Source organism: Natator depressus, chromosome 1 (assembly GCF_965152275.1).
Source record: "Natator depressus isolate rNatDep1 chromosome 1, rNatDep2.hap1, whole genome shotgun sequence".
Classification (NCBI taxonomy): domain Eukaryota; kingdom Metazoa; phylum Chordata; order Testudines; family Cheloniidae; genus Natator; species Natator depressus.
Window position 1 is genome coordinate 230,975,884 of NC_134234.1, and position 20,801 is coordinate 230,996,684.

At 40.1% G+C, this 20,801-nt stretch overlaps 1 protein-coding gene across 11 annotated transcripts in view; it reads right to left on the reverse strand.

The window, feature by feature from the left end:
* The window catches only part of SOX5 (SRY-box transcription factor 5), a 606,300-nt gene that overhangs the window by 106,911 nt on the left and 478,588 nt on the right, over positions 1 to 20,801 (reverse strand). For 7 of the 11 annotated variants that reach the window (XM_074937768.1, XM_074937807.1, XM_074937745.1 and 4 more), the window contains 2 exons: positions 17,949 to 18,072; positions 4,940 to 5,025 (listed from right to left, as the gene is read on the reverse strand). In XM_074937768.1, coding sequence (XP_074793869.1) covers positions 4,940 to 5,025; positions 17,949 to 18,072 — 210 coding nt within the window. The remainder of the gene's footprint in view (positions 1 to 4,939; positions 5,026 to 17,948; positions 18,073 to 20,801) is intronic. The other 4 variants (XM_074937753.1, XM_074937790.1, XM_074937735.1 and 1 more) reach the window with 1 other exon arrangement.

Below are 20,801 nucleotides of genomic sequence, written 5' to 3' on the forward strand. Positions count from 1 at the left end.
ATTTTTAGCACACTAGCTTGATCAGAGCTAGCGCGGGTATGTCTCCCAGAAATGGAAATTACACCTCCAGCTCAAAGTGTAGGCATACCCATAGTCCCATGACATTACTCTAACATGATATGTATGCTTACAGGTTTGAATGCCCATCTCCAAAGTGGGGGAACTTAAATCCCCAAATTACTGGTCCATCTGTGAAAAGGCCATCTTCAAATGAGCTATACGCTATAGCAGGTTTTTGAACTCACTAGCTTTATTAAATCAAATATTGCTGAAGGGAATAATCCAAAGCCCCAGATGTCCTGAAGTCTCATTCTTACTCATTTGAAATAGAACCACCACTCACCATCATCCTCTAGGAATGCAAGCCCTCTTCTCCTCTGCACTACGCTTTGGCAAAAGTACTTTAGGGACTATACGTTTTTAACCCAAGTCCTCAATAGGGGAAAACTCACCCACTCCCCTAGACATGCTTTAACAGAACCTATGCTTCCTGAGGGAACATTTTACACAGTTGGGGCTGAATCCCTTTGATGCATCATATCAGTAACAAAGTGAAGATGACAACTACTTTTTATAAAGTGAAGTCAGTGGGACTGAAACATGCTGGGTTGACAGTCCTGAAGACTGGGGTCTCTTTAGCCCAGATCTTCTAAGTTATTTAGGCACCTAACTCCAATTAATTTCAATGATTTGGGCCATACCTCCTAATGGCAGTAGGTGCTTAAATACTTCTGGGGAGCTGGGCCAGAGAAACTGTCAACCCATCATCTTTCACTTCCCCTGTGAAATGTCCATCAGAGAGCATATTTTCCTTTAAAGCATGTCTAGGGTAGTGGGTGAAATCATTGGGAGTTAGGTGCCTAAATACTTTTATTCTCAAATCCAGGTTCAAGCACAGATAGTGTTAATTCCAGTTTCTCCAACATGAACCTATCAAAATACGTCTAACCTGACCTGGAGGAACCACCTCTATGAATGTGAAGGTAGTACAGTCTCCATGCTTATTCAGCACGAGCCCCTCTGCTGAAACTGCCACCAATTAGTCCTAACTGTGTCAGTTGTGGTATCTGGGTCCAACAGTGGGGACTTGGGGAGAAGAGGGAAAGGTAGGGCTTCAAATTATTTACCCTCTCAGGCTGGAGTTAGCAGGGGGCTATGCCATCACTCATCAAAAAGATGTGCTTGCCTGGGGGATAATTAATATGTTATATATCCCACTGTAAGAACACAGTGGAGACAAGGCTTTTTAGTTTTGCTGTGAGATAGACAAGGCCAGGTGAATCAGGAGCGGGAGGCAGAGTGCTGAGCTCACCTAGTTACCTTGTGGTAAACACTGCTAGTACTTTGTCTCCAATTAGGATTTTACAATGAGATAGCTATCACGTTTGTTATCCCGCCGTTAAAAAAACAAAACAAAACCCTTTGCGTAGGAGAAGAAAAAGCCAGAGTGCGCCTGAGAGTCACAAACTCTCTTCCTGTTCCTTGCCTTGAGATTGCATCTCTTTCTTTGATCTCCCTAGAACACCACTTGACTAGTCTTAGTACACAAAGCCTGGAAGAGCAGCATAAGAAGCAGCGTGGGGAGAATACGAAAAAGGGAGAGAAAGGGAGGTTATAATGCGTCATTCTGACCTCTCGAGGCTGGCAGACAGGGGGTTTAATCCCAGGTGTTTTCAGTGAGACACCATGGTTACATATTATGCAGATGAATCTCTGAAGTGAGATAACCCTCTCCGCCCAATCGGCCCCCAGACTGTACCCACTGCACACTGACGTATGCCATTTGAAACTGGTCTGAGACCAGTAGTTCATTTCACACAGACCACTGAGGAGACAATCATTACAACCCAAATTAAATGGGATTTGAACTGTTTCCTGGAGGACAAAATGCTTTTTAATTCCATTATCTACATTCTGTGCCACTGATTCCCACCAAATAAGGTCAAGATAACTTTTCAAATATTTCCCATTCTTGCTTATGCTGGCTCAGCTCCACTGGCGTTAGCAAGTTTGGGAGTACATTCTAAATGCTGTATTATAAAATCCTTCTCAAAATAGGTCTAATTTACACAGTGCTTAAAATGGTAGCAGAAGTCAGAAGTCTGTCTACACTAGGGCTCCCTATATAGCTGACTCATGGAAATGAATCAGGTTTAGGAATGCAGGGATATTTCTCAAAAATGGTTTCCTAGTGTACCCATAGTCTTATCTGAAAAGCTTCTTCCCACTGATGGACTCCCAAACTTGGCTCCGTTCCCAGCCCAAATCACAGGTGAGCAAGCCAATCAGTAGGGGAGCCTGCTCAGTGCTTTCCCTTTCTTTCATGCTCACTGGCATAGGAACAAGAGGCCTTTGGTGCTTTACAATCCTTCAGCCCCTAAAATCATCAGAAAATTTTAATTAAACCAATAGTATCCACACACGGTCACATTTTCTATGATAGAATGGTCATTGTTATAGTCTTCCTTCTATTCAGAATACTTTAACTCAGTGCTTACTGAGTTACTGTCCAATCCTGGTCCTGAAATGAAATAGTCAGACTCTGACAACCCCCTTTATCACTGACTCTTTATTTCAGAGCAATTCTGAATGACTGCTAACTAAAGATCTGTAGATATACAAACTTCTGCTTCCTTAAATGCAAAGTAATGCACATTGGAAAAGGTAATCCCTATTAGACATATAACATGAAGGGATACAAATTAGCTATTACCATTCAAGAAAGAGATCTTGGGAGTCATCGCCGATAGTTCTCTGAAAACATCTGCTCAATGAGCAGTGTCAGTCAAAAAAGCAAACAGAATGTTAGGAACCATAAGGTAAGGGATTGATAAAACAGAAAATATCATAATGCCACTATATAAATCTGTGGTACAACCACACCTTGAATACTGCGTGCAGTTCTGGTCACCCTATCTCTAAAAAGATATATTTGAACTGGAAAAAGTACAGAGAAGGGCAACAGAAATGATTAAGGGTGCGGAACAGCTTCTATGTGAGGAGAGATTAAAAAGACTGGGACTTTGCAGCTTGGAAAAGAGACGACTATATGGGGGGGGGATGTGACAGAGGTCTAGAAAATCGTGACTGGTGAGGAGAAAGTGAATAGAGAAGTGTTATTTACCCCTTCACATAACACAAGACCCAGGGGGTCACCCAATGAAATTAATAGGCAGCAGGTTTAAAACAAACGTAAGGAAATACTTTGTCACACATCCCACAGTCAACCTGTGGAACTCATTGCCAGGGATGCTTTTGAACTGGCTTAAAAAGGAATTAGATAAGTACACGGAGGACAGATCCATCAATCGCTATTAGCCAAATGGTCAGGGACACAACCCCTTGTTCTGGGTATCCCTAAATCTCTGACTTCTAGAAGCTGAAACTGAATGACAGGGGAATGGATCACTCGATAAAGTGCCCTGTTCAGTTCACTCCCTCTGAAGCATCTGACACTAGTCATTATCAGAAGAGAGAATAATGGGCTAGATGGACCATTGGTCTGACCCAGTATGGCCATTCTTACATTCAATGTATGTCCTCATTCCTCTGTGTGTGTGTGTGAGTGTGAGTGAGAGAGGTGAGTATTACAGGCATTTTATCAGAGCTAAAGTTATTTCCCAGAAGTCATTTCTGGAGGATGACATATTTTGCACTACTTTTATGGTTCCCATGACTCCTAAACTGCCCTTGGTATTCGTAGCTCACAGGATCAGAAATTAACATACTGTGTATCTTTTCATACAAAGGCTCGTGGTGGTGCATTGAATGGGTCAGCTTACACACTGGCAGCCATTTCTGTGAAACTCAGCTGACTAACTTTGTAGGAAAGCCTATCAAAATTGTCCCTCATCCTCTCTTGTGCTGTCCAAACTAACTGTATGAATTCCAGTTTGCCCTAGTTCTGATTTAACTTAGTTCGAGACTGCGGTTTCACACCTGTAGTTTATAACGGTTGAGCATTTCCAAGCAGATATATATGCTGTGCATCCCATGTGGTTTGCCTAAAGATAGTAAATGGAAGAACAAAGCCCCAGTGGTGATTTTGGTCTTACAAAAAATGTCAGTTAAGTTCTTCCAAAACTAAAGTTAGTTTGGATCTGGATCCCATTTATGTGAAACAACCACATATGTCAGAACATAAAGTTCAAATTGTGGATCTGACTGTCAAACTTCCTAATATACAGTGGGTTTAGATCTGGTGGGTTTGATTTGGAACAGACAGGAAAATCTGGAAAATTCTCATTCTGATCCATGGTCAGATTTTGAACACCCTCAAATTTAGGATTATTTGTGTCCAGGGTTTTGAATCAGGCACAATCTAAACAAATCTGGGTCCCAGACTAACTCTGTTGCATGGCTCAAACAAGATTCTGTAGTGTGTTTGTAATACAATTTTATAATTGCATAGTGTGTTAAATTAGTATAATTATTAATTACCTGTGTTCTAGCAGCACCTAAAATATGCTGGGTACCTTAACACTACGTAGGAGGGCATAGTCACTGCCCTGAAGAGCTTATAGTCTAAAAAGACATAATCACATTAAGTGACTTTTAAGCAGTTTAAAAGTGGTTGTCAGGACAGGACTCTTCTGTCTAACCGTGTGTTTCTTTTTGCTGGTTCACATGTAACCAATCTTTATGACTTGCATCAGAATGTTGTAACAAAAAAGGAAAACAAATGGTTTTGCCTGTTAAGAGTGAACGTTCAAATCTAAAAATCAAAATTAATATTGGTGTAAAACAAATCTTCCCCACAGGTTAAAAAAACAACAACAAAACCCCAAGATGGTTTATGTTTATTTAAGCTTCAATGTACATTTTAAAATGAAAAGGGTGTGCCGAAAACATTGTTAGTTTTGTTGTGCTCTAATGGAAAAGAAAACTGTTTTCCATAATTACTTAACCTTTGCCTCTTCTGCATTGTTTCCAGACTTACCTGCAGTTGGAGTGGGCCTAAGCCTGGTGTTGCTGCGGCAGCAGCTGCCATGGTAGTTGGGATCAGCTGAACAGGGTAAGGGTCACCTAAGTAAGAGAATAATAGAGGCGTCAGCACCTTTTATCTACTCTCCACCTGCAAATTAAACTCCTGCATTCACTCTTTCCAAAAGCCTTCTTTTGTGTGCCTTGCTGAGGCCTAATGAAAAGCTCTATTGTGAAGCCTTTTACTAACACTCTTTTCACAATTCTGGCTGAGAGAGGAATGTGAATAAAAGGCACAAGCAATTAAGGCGGAAACCTCATCCTTTTTCATGATGTATTTAGGGAAATGGAAAAAAAAGTGCACACTGATCAGAGGGCTGCACTTCAAAAAATAAAAAAAATAAAAAAATTTTAAAAAAAAAAAAGGACAGAGAGAAAGAAAAGGAGAAGTATAACCTTGATATGATCACAGTATTAGGAGGGAACAAATTTATAGACTGGTCCAGAATATGAAGTTAATCAAACTGAGATCATTGTTTGTAAACTGAATAGCACACAGATCAAACTTTAGTATCTATGTGAACAAAAATGGCACATTCTTGAATTCTATATTTTCTTTTTGGTGGAAGCAATCTTGCTTTACAGATTGAGATCCCAATTCTGCAAAAGTCATAATAGTATGAAGTCAAAGGGACTCCGCACAAGTGTCAGGAGTCCCCTCACAGATCCCTTTGCAGGATTGGTGCCTTAATTTAGCTTCTTACCAAAAATGAAGATAGCTTAGGCTCAGCATCCTCCTGTGCTAGACACAGCGTAGGAGTAAAATAAAATTTTTAAAAAAAAGTGGCAAACACTTTTAATGAGAAATGTTCATTATCTGAAGGAAAAAAAGGTAGCCCCCTCCCGCCAAACAAACAAAAACAAGGAGACATGTTTCACTGTAAAACATAGTCACTTTTGGTTTGCCTTTAAATGTCTTAGTCTTAAATGAATTCAATTCTTGTCCACCTACTAATGAAACCAATGGAAAAGCTGGAGCTGCAAGCTTAATAGAAATGTTACATGCGTTATATTCCTTGCCCAAATGACAAAATGTTTAAAAGCTTTCCACTCAATTAATAAGGATCATCAGACCATTCGTGCATGGCGCAATGATCTGCTAATAGATACGATTAGCACGGCATAGAATGAGCCATTTGAAATAAGACCATGACAGACACAGAACATTTTATTAGGTAGGCACTCTACAAGGTTGCAGTACATTTGATTAAGCGGACACAATAAAAGTTTCCCTCCAGGATTATACTTTCTTGGGCAAATTGATAAAAGAGCAATTTAAAAGGCCATGCAGAATGCTACATGCCATGATGATCAATTAATTATTATTATTATTAATAAATGATATATTTGTGATGATATCAAGAGTAAGTGCCAGGAAACATGAAACGGGAGAAAAGCACTCATATTTTTAAAATACTGTAAATAGGCTCTGTTGTAAAATTTGATGTACGTGCTTTCAGGAAAACCACTAATGTTTATGTTGACTTTTTTAGGACACATAGTCAAGCAGTGTAAGAACCAATAACATAACCCAGGAATCCTGACTCCTAGACTTCTGCACCAGCCACCAGTCCACACTTCCTTTTCTAACTTAGTTTTGATTTTTAATCACACTCTGTTACTGTTCCACATTTTTCAATATCCCCTCGATTTCATTTAGGATTCCATTTCCTGTTTAATATCATTGATTGAATGAAGTGATTCTTTAACTTTAAATTTTCTAATCTAGAACATTACCCAGTGACGGAAGCAGCTAGTCTTAAAGACAGCCAAGAAAAAAAAATCCCAAAAAAGTTACAGACTCAACATTCATAGCTTTGTCCTACTCCCAATGCCACAAGAACCTCAAAGGAAAATCCCAGTTTCATTTTGAATGACTTCTTTCTAGAAATGGGCAGATTGTGCAAGTGCCAGCCACACAAGAAACCAAAATTATTGTTTCCCTCAATTCTAAAGAGAAGAGCAATCAATGCTGATGTGCACTGAAGTGTAGTTTTTAAAACACTAAGTTGTGTGGAGCCAGGATCTTGTGTGCTCCATGTTTTCGATAGTCATTATTATTATTGTTGCCATTGTCATTAATTATTAATAATTAATATTATTTGGTTGTTGACACATTTCCAGTGCTCCAAAAATATTTTTAAGAACAATATATATACAACAAAAGCTTAAAAGCTTTTGTGACCCTACCATGAATCTTTTGGAATCGGTAATATTTCTGTTACTTCAATATTACTATGTGCTAGGATTTTAAAATTCCTTTTATTAAGTGAAGTAGCCCTTGCCTACTGTAGGCTTTTGTTTCTTAAAACATTTCCCACCATCGCAACTCCTCTGGCTAGTCTATACTAAATACTCCCACTGTTGCAACTGACCCAATGTAACAATAGTGGGAAAGTTTAGGCCAGGTACAGTAATGAGTAGAGGCAATATCAGACTTCATTCTTCTAAGTACTGTACACACACATAGCAAGAGACTGGCTCTGTCCCTTAAAAAGACAAAACAAATGAAGAGTGGGAGGGGAAAATAAGAGAGGAGAACTGACTTGTCCAGTGAATGTCACACAGCAGGCCAGAGAAGAGACTAAAACCCAGATCTCCTGACTCCTATCCCAATACTCGCTCCACTGGAGCCCACTGCCTCTCTGAGCAGTCCTTAACATTTCTCCAGAATTGGCATTTAGATTTGTCTGAGCAGTTGTATTTAATGCTTAACACATCTTAGGGAAATGCATTTCTTAAGCATTTTATTAATGCTTCAGTAAATGTCTCATTTTTAGATCTAAACGGTCCTTTTCCAAGTACTGGGAACTTTTTAGGAATGTGAAACAAGATAGTCAGCTATTAGAAACAGCTATTTCCCGACCAGTCATACGCTTGTATTACTCAAACAATCCACTTTCAAACAGTAGTATTATACTGAAACCAATCTACAAAAGCAATCACGACATACTGCTGTATTACAACCGGGAAGGAATTAGTGGCTACCAGTCTCCCTTTATCTTCTAGGCAACAGCCAAAAATATAGAATTTTGGGAGGATCCTTTAAGTTCCAAACTATCAGCTACAATTCCTGGACAAAACAATTTTTAAAGGCAGGTATTTGCTGTTTTTTAGTTTTTTTACGAACCAGAGGGAAGGGTCGGGAATGGAGCAAGGGGTGGAATTTGCATCTTAAGAGAAAAGGTAGAAATTATTTGATTACTTCCTAAATTCCTCTTAATTACAAATACACTTATTTCCCACCTGCACCACTTTAGACAAATAACATAACTCAAAAATGACAGGGGGCAGGACAGAGCAAGAAAGAGCTTGTACGTAGTGGTGATAGCCGGGCATGAGAGAGAGGTGTATGACATGTAGAGCTCTAGGTGGGATGGTGTGTTTTGGAGATTGTGGAGGGCACAGGATGGAACAGAGAATTGGGAGTCCGGGAGTGCAGATTGTAGGACCATCCCTCAGAGGGTGACTTCAAGGTTTGTGGAAAAGGGGGTGAAGAGGGAAAAGAAATTTACAGGGGGGAAATACAGGACCACAGAGTGACCTGGAAGAGGAAGTAATGTGGTTGCAGAGGAGCATGCAGGCAAGGATGGACCTGGTTTGTGGGAGAATGAGGGTGAGGTGGGACTCGGGTGGTTTGTGTGGAGCAGAAGAGCGTGTGGGGGGAAGTTGCCTCTGGCTGATGCTCAGACACTGTAACAGATCGTCTGATTTGCTAACTGCTGCAGAAGCAGCCTTGGAAGACTTCTCAGTGGCCAAAGTACTGAGATTGGTTCCAGTGTTATAGAGTATAATTATTTTTCAAAATATGAAGAAGATGGCAGAGGTGAGAACTGCGAGAGCATGGAGACCCATAAAGGCAGACAGGGAAAAAGGCAACTGAAGAAACTGGGATCTCCTGATGTGAATCCAACGCTTTCTATGAAAACATGTAGGGTAAAATTTTCAAAAGCAGCAAAGTGACCAAGGAACCTAAGTCCCCATTCACTTTCAATTTGACATAGGCCCCTGCATGCCTAAGTGACTTTTGAAAATAAGACAAACACCCAAGTCACATAGGTGCTTCTGAAAATTTTACCTGCATAGACTAGGCCTTTTCATCCTTTGTTTCAAGGATGCGTCTCTCCGCTCCTTTCCTGCCTACCTATACATTATCACTGGTCTCCTGCTTCTCTGCTGTGCAGACCTGATCTTTGGTATTGCCTTCACTTCCGCTTCGCTACCTTGTCCCACAAGCAGCTCTCTCTCTCTTTGCCTCTTCTGCAATCTTTTCCCTGGTCCTATATGCCCTACAACAGCGATACTCCGACAGACTCGTGAGCTGCAAGTGGCTTTTTAATCTGTCTTATGCGGCTCTTGGCAGCACATAATATCAAAACACTGTGCTGCTCTGGGAGGTCCCCAGGGGGCCTCTGCTCTGGGGGAGTCCCAGGGCTAGCCCCACCGGCCGCTGCTCCGGCCGCCCCCAGGGCCATGGTTCTGGCTGCTGCTCCAGCCGTCCCTGGACTGCTGCTCAAGCGGTCCCTGGGGCCAGCTGCACCGGCCGCTGCTTGGTCGGTCCCCAGGGCCACTCCAGCTGCAGCCAGTTGTGGCTGGCTGTAGGGCTGCTCCATCAGCCACACTGGCCACTGCAGAAGTCACAGAGGTCGCGGAAGGTCATGGAATCTGTGACTTCCATGACCTCCGTGACATACACACAGTCTTACTTATTCGCTATATAAATCCTGCTACACACTAATGTTAAATTATAATAATGTTTTGACAGGATTCTTAGGTTGCACCTGCTTATAGAAACAACCAGAACTAGTTGAAAATTTTTGATGAAATATTTTCATTAAAATTGGCCTTTTATCAATGTCATGATTTTTTTCCTATGATTTTTTCCCCAATTAAATTAGAAAATGGAAAATTTAAGCTTTTTGTTTTTTAAATTTATTGTTTTTCCACCCCCTCCCCATTTTCACTGGCAAAAATGGAAACATGAGAAAGATTGGAGGAAGGAATGAAAACAGAAAAAAAATGAAAAAATTCACAAGTAAAAACTTTACAAAAAAATTGATTAACTGAAGCATTGATCCTTTTTAAAACTGCCAAACAAAAATGCACATTTCCCCCATTTTTGATCAGCTTTAGAAATAGCTCAGTTTAAAAATATGTTTTTATTACTTAAATATCTTTATGATGAGCACTCAAAGCAGGTGGGTACAGACAGGTATCCCACAGGAACACTTCTCACCACTCATTCATACTTGTCCATTTCCACACTTTGCTTTGATGGTTCTGATGTGGAAGTAGGGATGTTCGAAATACTATGGGAGGACTGGAAATAGATGGGCACTTGGGCACAATTCACAGCTTCTGTCCCATGAGACAGTGAGGGGCTCAGGCCTGACCAGGGGAGGGGGGGGAGAGAGAAAGAGAGCGAGCAGGTGCCATGGAGGGACCACATGACAGCATACACCCTGACTTCCTTTCAGGAGATCTATGTACAGTTCCAGTTGAACATTTTTTTTTACCCACGGCCTCTGGGAGCTGTGGGCAGCTGTGCAAATGTAAACAAACTGTCTGGCGGCCTGCCAGCAGATTACCCTGATGGGCTGCATGCAGCCCGCGGGCTGGAGGTCGCTCACCCCTGGTGTAGACATTCCTGCTCAGGTTGGAACCTGGGCTCTGAGACCCTTTCCCCAGGTTTTAGAGCCCAAGCTCCAGCTTGAGAGGGAACATCTACACTGCTATTTTTTGTGCCATAGCAGGAGCCTGAATTTGTAGACCTGGTCTCCCGAGACTTGCTGTCACAGGGTTTTGTTGTTGTTTTGTTTGTTTTTGCCGTGTAGATGTACTTTAGGTGCTCAAATATAGATCTAGGGTATGTCCACATAGCCCGTGGCACCAAGCCTCTCAGCCCAGATCAACAGACTCAGGGCAGTGGGGCTCATGCTAGCGTAGACGGCACTCTGAAGTTGTGGCTCAGGCTGGGGCCCTGGCTCTGAAGCTCAGGGAGTGGGGGTGGGCTTCAAAGCCCAAGCTCCATCCTGAGCCACAACTTCAAAGTACGGTCTAGACAGCTATTTGTAGAGTGCTAGCGCAGCCCCACTAGCCTGAGTCTGTCCAACCAGGCTGGAACGCTTGCTGCCGTGGGCTCGCAGACATTCTCCCAGAGACTCAATTTGAGGCACCCATTTTGGCCTAGGAATTTAATTGAAACCACCAACTTATTATTATAGAAGTCACTATTTTCTCTGTCTAGTTCAGATTTATTCAAGCTCCCATGCAAGCCTCCCCCATACCACTAATTTGGCAATTTTTCTTGTAACTGAAAAACAAATCACTGGTTTTTCTTGTTCCCCATCAAGATACTTTTAGTTCAGTGTCCAACTCTATAGCAGTGACACACTCTCACAGAGCATACTAGGCACGCTCCTTACCAGAAAGCATCTAATTCTTGCTGTGCCAATCCGCAGTTTTTATTTTTTTTTTCTTATTCTGGGGGATGGGAAGATGAGGGTTTAGTCATATGATCATTCTCTTCCAAGGCGCAAACAGTAGCTCTAAAAGATGATTAACATCCTTACAAAGAAACTACAGTATGTGGTCCTGATAACACATGGTTCCTATTTTTGTCATTCTGAGAAAAGCGTACCATGTCAATTTTCTCTTCTTGTGATTTGGTGGTTGTCATTGACCTGTATGTCAGCTGATACAGCTGACACAGTTAAATCAGAAATTAGCATGCCAGTCTCTTTAGAAGCCAGACTTATGGACCCTGCGTACAAGAGAGATTATAATACAGCCCACATGATAACCCATTAAACAATGAAACATGTGACTAAAAAACAGAGATACATCAGCAAATATGCCCAAGGAAGTTTATGGTATTTAACTCCAAAACATTAATTTTATTGTACTGTACGAGGAACTATTAACAGAGAGTTTCATTTGTTATTGGATGTACGGAATATTGTTCAGAAAATGGAGGAACAGTAAATTCAGCATATTTTAATTTTATTAGGCTTGGCTTGTCCACTTTCTCACACATTTATGCGTATTTTAAGGGGTAATTAGATATTTCATCAATAATTTTGTGTGCTTATTTTATTTAGGAAATTTCCAGCTGCAGTGAGCTGATATATAACAAACATACAATATACCTATTGTATATTCACATTTTTTCCCCAATTGGATATGGTTGAAGCTGTGATTAAAGTGCTTTCCAAAAAACCCAAGTGGATGACATCTGACTGGAAACACAATATGATTTGTTACAACAAATTTTCCATAGGGGGAGGGAGGAAAGGGCAAAGAAAAAGAAAAACAGGTTTTGTTTCCAAAATTTGGCATGTGGCCATAAAAATAACATAGGTACAAGCAAGTAAAACACCACCTAGGAGCCGTCCTGAGAACTAGTGAATGATCTGGAAAACATATTTGGTAGCAAATCGCCCCTTCAAAACTTTTTGAAGTGTAGTACCAGTAACCACCATTTCTAGAAACAAAACAAAACTGAAAAAACCATGCCACTCAAATGGTCACATGAATTTCAGCTTAGAACACTAAATGTGTTGTTGATCCACTAGGCAAGCAGCATTTCTCGCACTGCATTGCTTCAGTCACAAGGGGGGGCAGGGGAGTCCAGTGTAAAATGCAACAGTGTCACAGGTTTGTCAACATTTTTATTTTCTTTTGTAAAAGCATCACCAAACATTTAAACAAACAAACAAACAAAAAAGACAAAGAAACAATGCGGAAAAACTCTCCGAAATAACAATTTGTATTTATTCAGTGCTTTAATTTTGAAGAATCTCAACATTCTTATCAAAGCATGGGCTATATGTTATGCCTGTAAGGGAAGCCCACACTAAGGGGTGGTGCAGAACTACACTGCCTCAAAGGGGGCACTAGGAGGCAATCTGTTTGAGAGCATTCAGCTCCTCAGGTTTGCTGGGGGATTATAATTTGCTGTTATATCTGCTTACTCTTTGCTGCCTTTTTGGCTCGCCTAGCAACAGCCCCTCTGCTCTCACAAGCACAAGGGTTGGGATTCTGTGTGGACCTTACATGCGCCATACAAAAGGGGATGGGGAGGGAATTCCTTACTCCCTTTCCCTCATTATCAGTTCCTTAATGTGTAGTAACAAGTTAGCTCTCTCTCTACAGATCTATGCATGTGCAAATACAAGGAAGAGCCATTTTGTTCACTATGGAAAGGAAGCCACCTCTGAAGTGTAATGCAGCAGCTTTTAAACCGCACACAACAACATTTCACATCTTAACACTTTGGATTTACATAATGTTTTACATTTTCAAAGCACTTTACAAACACAAATTAAATGATTCTCTAAATAAATATCCCATGGCTGCCAGTGTTTTAACAACCATGATATCTAACTTTGCCCAGGTCTACACAATAGGGGGCAAATCCCAGGCCTAATGAAGTCAACAGTAAAAGTCCCTTGACTTCAATAGGGTCAGGATTTCCCCCACAGTGGTTGAAATGCTGGAACCATGAGTGCTTCACCCACATGGGAGCTCCCATTTTTGCTATCACCAGTGAAACTGAAAGCAACAGTGGGATATTTTAGGGTTAAAGAGCACAGTGTAGGGAAAGTCAGAGCGTTTAAATGACTTGCTTAAAATCACATAGCACATCAGTGGCAGAGATTAGGAGTTCTGCCACTATTCTGGAGAAGCAGTAGTCTGGCTTTTATCCCTCTGCTCAGTCCAGTAGGGCAACATACCTGATTGAAACTACAGGGAGGATGTATTAGAGTAATTTGGTGAAGATGTTGGGATTATCACATCACAATTTTGGGGGACCAGAACTAGTCCCAATCTTCATTTTATTTCTCATCCTAAATGCACATGGCATTTCATTATTCATCAAAAGCAGATGTCATGCACAAAACATTTTAGGATTTCAATTTTTAATAATAAACTCTGAATGTTTAGCAAAGAGATGACCAATGAATAGCCATTATTTCCCCTGCTATTCATGGAGAAATTAATGAACAGTGTATTTCCATCATGGCACACTGGCACTTCTTTTTCTACTGAGAAACAACTGCTTTGGTTATAAATAATAATAATAAACATTTTAAGCAATTACACTACATCTAGGTAGGGAGGCCAGATAGCAACCAGAACCAGGGATCAAGAACTCTGCTTCATTTTCTTAATAGAAATCCAATACTAATAGAAGCTTCTAATCCAAGCCCAAGAGCTTTGTGCTTCTTTCTGCCAACTTTAACACTACACAATATGCTGTAGAGAGAGGAGAGGAAGTGTCAACTTGTTTAAATGGTCCATTATGAAATGTAAACCATCTGTTTAAAAAAACATAACAAAACAAGCCATTCCCAACTAGAATTTGTTAGGAAGAAAAAGGAAAAAGTTACAGGTACTGCATTGAACTAGAAGTCAGGAAACATGGGTTCTATAATCTGCTCTGCCATCTCACCTTGGGCAAATCACTTAATCTTGCTGCCTCAGTTTACCCATCTGTAAAATAGGAATGATCATACTTACATACCTTTGCAAAGCACTGTGAGAACCGTGGATAAAAACGATCCATTAAAATACTAGTTATTAATGAATTATCATCATATTGTTATTAATATCTCAGCGCACCATAACATAGTACTAATCAGACAGTGAATCTACAGTGGACAAGCTCCTCTTACAACAGCATGTCAGAGCAGCTCTTTAGTGAATTTCAAGAAGTAAATGGAAATTAGAAAATAGTATTTTTCTCACCAAAATGACTCCCCACCTTTCCTCCAAAAAAAGTGTCCTTTTGGTCTTCTGGGGTATACCATTTGAAGGGTTGGCTGAGGAATTTGACCACATAATTCTCACTGAAGCTAATGGGAGACATATAGATAAATCTCCAGGAAACCAGGCACTACTACTGGCCAGGAGAACCATAAAGGGAAACCAACTACAGAGTGTTTAACTAGACTTGTCTCACCATCCCAGCTGAATGAAACAAAGAGTAGTATTCAATAAGATATTCATACGTCTTCCTGTTTCAGTAATTTAAGGTGTTACTTGTAGCACAAATGATCTTCTTTGCAATATGTGGGCTTTAACTTTCAAGAAGTGAGTGGTGATTTGGGGTATACCTTGATTATTGGATGTCCCAACTTGATAGTCTTTATGGAGGCCTGACTTTCAGAGAGCAGGGCACAGCACCTTCTGAAAATTGGGCACTTTTCAGGTGTCTCAAACTTGGCAACCAATAATCAAGGCACCCAAAATCACTAATCCCTTTTTGAAAATGTAGGCCATGGTTTATATCTAGATAAAACTCACCCCCCCCCATCTATAAATTCCCCATTTGTGGGTAAATGCTAAATACGAAACTTGCTAATTTGTGGTTCTTGCCTGTTTATCAATAGAACTAAGGGTCTCATGCAGTTTTTTGTTTCTAAATGCAAGTTACGAAAGCTAGCAAATAATAGAATTGTCATTTGGGAAGTCTATAAATCAGTCTTGTAACATTTTCATTACAATTTTTCAGCCCAGGCTTAAAGAATAAAATTTTCAAAAGCACCTGAATGACTTAGGAACTTAAATCCCATTTTCTAAAGTTACTTAGGCAAATGGGGCTAGATTTTCAAAGGCATTTTAGGTGCCTAAAAATGCAGATAGGAACGTAGTGGGATTTTCAAAAGTGCCTAAGCAGGTTAGACGCCTAACATGGAAATCAGTGGAAGTTAAGATAACCTGCTTAAGCCCTTTTGAAAATCCCATTTGGCACTGTCTGCATCTTTAGGTGCCCAAAAATAACTTTGAAAATATGATCAGTGGGATCCTAAGTCTATGTGAAAGTCAATGGGACATAGGCTTCTAAGTGCCTAGGTCACTTTTGAAAATGGAATGTAGGTTCCTAAGTCACTTAAGCACTTTTGAAAATTTTACTCAAAATCTTGTCTGCCATCTACCATGCCTTTACCATGATGACTGACAGAAATGGGGGAGAGAAGGGTAGAAGGGGGGAGTTGTTTTAATTGCCTGTCAAAAAACATTACTTGAGGGAACCATATTAAAGTTTTCAAGGTTGCTATATTTTTCACTGCTACAACCGTTCTAAGTATAGCTAGGCCAATATATGTTATTGTTTACATTAAATTGTGAGCGAAAAGAAAAAAAACCCTTTGGACTACTGATCACTTCCCCTCAGCTTCTCATTCAAACTCAGTCAAACATGCCAGGGAATCAGCAAACAGAGAGCTGTCTTTTCCCACTGGCTTCTGCTCAATCTTAGACCTTGACATGCTGTTAATTTTAAGCCCTATTGCCAGGAGCAGCAGCAACATTTTTCAGTTTTTTTCATTTCCAAGGTTACAGAAATATGTGATGTCATATGAACTTCATGGATGTGAGGTACTATGTGACTATCCTCCTGTTAATTTACTAACAGTTAAAAAAAAAAATCAACCCTCTCTCCAAGTCAGACTGCATTAACACGGAACTAATTTAATCTGCCAGATATGTCTAATGGGGTGTTTTCTTGACCTTTTCCAGGCCTACAGTTATGGTAGCATTCATATTCAATGTGGCTTTCGGTTACACATTCTGCAATGTGAATCACTACTTCTCCCATTTGAGAACAAATGGGTGTGAAATCACTGGAAGAAGTGAATGAGCCTATGCATTGCACTGCAGCTGCTGAGTGAGGTGAAGTGTTTTGAACAGTGACTTCTCAGTAGTGGTAACAGCCTATATAGTATACCAAGATGAGGGCTGATGGCCAAAGCGAAAGGGAACTTTGCTTACAGAAACCCAATACTGGATCTATAAAGTTAGAAAAACAAAAGAATCTAAAACCGCGGGATGAAAAGTATCACCAGATAGTCCCTTTGCATTCAAAATTTAATAAACTGCTCCACTGGTGAGCAGTGTGTAATGATAAACAATTGACGAATTCATGAGTTAGTCAATGATACAGATGGATACACTGATGCGGACATAATAAAGCTAAACAGACGCACTAAAGAGAGAGAATGGTAAAACAAGCGAGTCTTAGATAACAAGATAGGAAACTGATGCCAGTAGAGTTAGAGTTAGATAAGCACAAATGCATAAAACCAGGTTTACAGAACTTATGCTGTAGCTAAATCTATTTGATGAAAGGAAGATTTTTGATTTATTTTGAACCTGTATTTATTCTTATCTTGTTGACAGGAACAAGAGATCCTATGGAAGGCTTAAATAAAACTGCCAAAAAAATCAGGATCCTGTAGTGACCATAAAACTTTCAAAAATTAAAAAAATAGATGTTACACAGTTTTTAGTCTTAGGCTCTTGTAAAATATATTTATGCTTTGTGTTAGTCCATCAAATTGAGAGGCATATGCTATCCTTGATCTTTGTACAGAACTCCCATTGAGATGAATGCGAGTTGTGTGTGTAGAAAGAGGGTAGAATAGGCCCTTAGTTAATAAAAAGCAAGCAGGCTGCTAGAGGAAAAAACATATTTCCCTACAATAGCGTTGAAATGTATTGGGCCATTTCAAACAACTTCCCTTTTCGGTTAAGAGAGGAGTATCTGTGTGTGCCGATGAGCATGTTTCCTTGTTTGTGTTTTGTTTTGTTGTACAGCATAGCCAAGAATTTCAAAAGTAAATAGTGTTTGTCAGTGCCCAACCTGACACACTGTCAAGAGATTTTCAGAAAGGGCGGAGCACATGCTATCTGAAAATCAGGCCCTTCAAGTTGGGCACTCACATTCACTAGCCAGTTCTGAAATTCTTGGCCATTATATCAATGAACATATTAGTGATCTCTTGGCAAATCCGTTCTCACACTATTCTGTAAATCCTAAATTCAGCTTAGTGGGTCTGTCACCTCAAGGCAGTAGAGGTGATTATTCTGATCTGGTGACTTAGTTCAGCATAAATACTGGACAACCTGTTTTAAAACTCTGCCCTCTGCCCACTTCCAGCTGGAAAATCTACAGGACTTACTGCATCCTGCCTTGTAGCTGAAACCAGGAGGAAGGAGGAATCCTTGCTGAGCGGCTGCTGCTAGGGTTCGTTGATCTGGAGGGAACACTGGAATCATCAATGGAGGAAGCTGACCTTGAACCTGCTGAACAGAAGGAGGAAAATCAAACCTGGAAAATCTGCTGGATAACATGCCTAAGCAGTTGCTTATTTATTTTTTTTAGCCAGGTCAGAGTAGAATATACTCCTGTGTTGCGAGGGGTTCCAACAGCATCAACAGTTCAGCCGTGTGTTAATTACCATATACCCCAGCACTTAATATTAATTACATAAATTAAGGCATACTTATATTTCATTTCACCTTAACAACCATGACTGCAGTTTTATAGATCTTCTCCATATGACACTAAGATATTCCACATCACAATGCTGCCAAATCACAATCATATACATAGCACCTTTCATCCCAAATGATTCTAAACACTTTACAAATATTAGACGCGTATGTATGTGTTGGGATATGTGTGTGTATACACACACACATAGACACATGTACATGCATGCACAGACACATTCTCAGAGATGGCCACAAACACAGTTGAAACACTTTGCTCACAAGTGAAATGCAGCCACGTCTGGAGTGTCAACTGTTTCATGTTGCACAGCAACACTACACAAAAGCATAGGGCAGGAAATAAAGACTCTTACATTGCAAGTGAAACTGAAGGGGACTTTAGGCAGGCAGAAAGTGGTTATCCAAATTGGAAATTGGCCATAACACAACAGCTAACACTACTACTTTTGCAAAGTTTTATGAGTGTTTTTGATTAATACAAATGGTCAGGACATTGTTTTTCCATCTCACACAGAAGAGGAGCAAACTGTTTGGTAACTTAAGACATCAGCAGAATAACTGGTTTTAACAAAAAAAACTATACTAACAAATGAAACTTTGCCTTTCAGGAGATCAATCAGTAAAGGGAAGGAAACCCTTACAAGAGAGGTCATCAAGATAGACCACAGAATTGTGGAGCAGAGGCATAAGAGATGTATATAGGCTGTCATAGATTAACATTTGGTTCATGGTGTGATGTATGCAGCCAGAGGCGATGCATGGGGCGGGGCACGCAGGGTCATCTGCTCTCCCCCCCCACATTTCCTGCTTGGCTTGTACTGAGCACGCTCACATAGACTGAGCACGCTCAGTAATATCTGCTGAAGCCGCTGCCTTCACTCTGCCCCCCTTCTCTCCTCCCCACTGTTGGCAGGTACGGGTCCTCTCTGTATGCAGCATTAAGAATGGTGGTAACTGTGTGCGTGGTTATTGCACCATTACAGTCTGGGACATCCTGTAAGACGAAGCTCATAAGATATATTGGTTAGAAATTGTTGCAGTTGGAGACTGAATGCAAGACTGAAGCTATGCTAGATGTAGTGCCAATTACTCTGTTAACTCGATTCGCTTTGACTGTTACTTTATTCTTCTTGTTGCTATTCTGATCTAGTTAGTTAAAAAGGCATATTTGGATTTTGTGAGACATAAAATATAAAATGCTATTTCTTCCTCCTTACATTCAACCAGTTTGGAGTCATCCCATTTCTGCCTTGATTTTTTTTTTTAAGACAAAGTAACTGTATTCTTTTAGAACAAAAATGAACAGCCGTGTGGAATTTTTGCATAGTACTCTTCTTCGGCAAGAAGCCATGGAACTTTTTTTTAAATGGTTTCCAAGGATGAAAGTGACTTTGCCAAGCAAAGAAGCTTCAAAACAGGACTCAAAAACACTAATAGAAAGACAGATGGTTCCACTAAGAGCTTTGCTGCCAAAAAAAAAAATGTATAAAAAAAAAGGCGAAAAAATTGAGTGATGTTATTGAAGCTGACTGCAAAGTTCTCTGATGACTGCAAATACTCTTGTCCCATTGCAAGTGTTAACTCTGCCTCCAGGGCTAATATAACCAAAGCACCACACACACACACAAAATTGTCATTGCCAAGCCCACAACGTAGCACAAGTCTGCACTTGATTCCAAGTGACTGCCTGATACGCTAGCAAAACATTGCACTAAAAAATCCTCTCATTTAGGAAAACGTCTACCAGGAAAATGCCCTTTTTTCTCACAACTGGCTGTCACATTTTCTTTTTCAAATTCTCTCTCCAAATTACACCCTGTAAGGGGGCCTTAGGACCCTCTGACTTTAAATGACACAAACACAGTTGTATAAAGGAGGTAAGAACTGTGAAGAGGTGAGGACGGTTTGCATGGATACAGAAATAACCCAGTCAAAACAATGTAATTTCCATTCCAAGCTGGAATATATGTAGCACCACTTTAATATCTGCAATTATTTCCTCCCAAAAATAAGGGCAAACATTATTTCATTTTAATCAGATTACTTGATACAATATAAAATGCATATATTGTGACTGACCCTTTCTATGTCTCATTTAACTACTGCATGTTAACTTTTATGCAACGTATGTTCATTGTTACCTACTGTTGCTAGGATACAACTTTTTAAAGTGGTAGATAATTCAGACCCTCCCTTTTCAGTTTTTACTCTTGAAGGTTTTCTTTATATTTTTTAAGCTAATGTCTTGTTATTCACATTTGTCTAATAGCTTGTCAGATAGTTACTTTTCTTTAAAAAAAACAAACCAACCCCTTCTTGATACTAGATTTACAGTCTGAATGCAACTGACCCCAAATCAGGGCTAGTTTCAGACCTTGCCTTTTGTTCTACTAATGTATAAAGATAATGAAAGTAAATACACACGTTTATATGTACATAACAATTTTATACAAGTCTATACACTTGATAGTATCCCTCTCTCTCCACCATTCATAGGTGACTTCTTAGGTGTAAGTTCC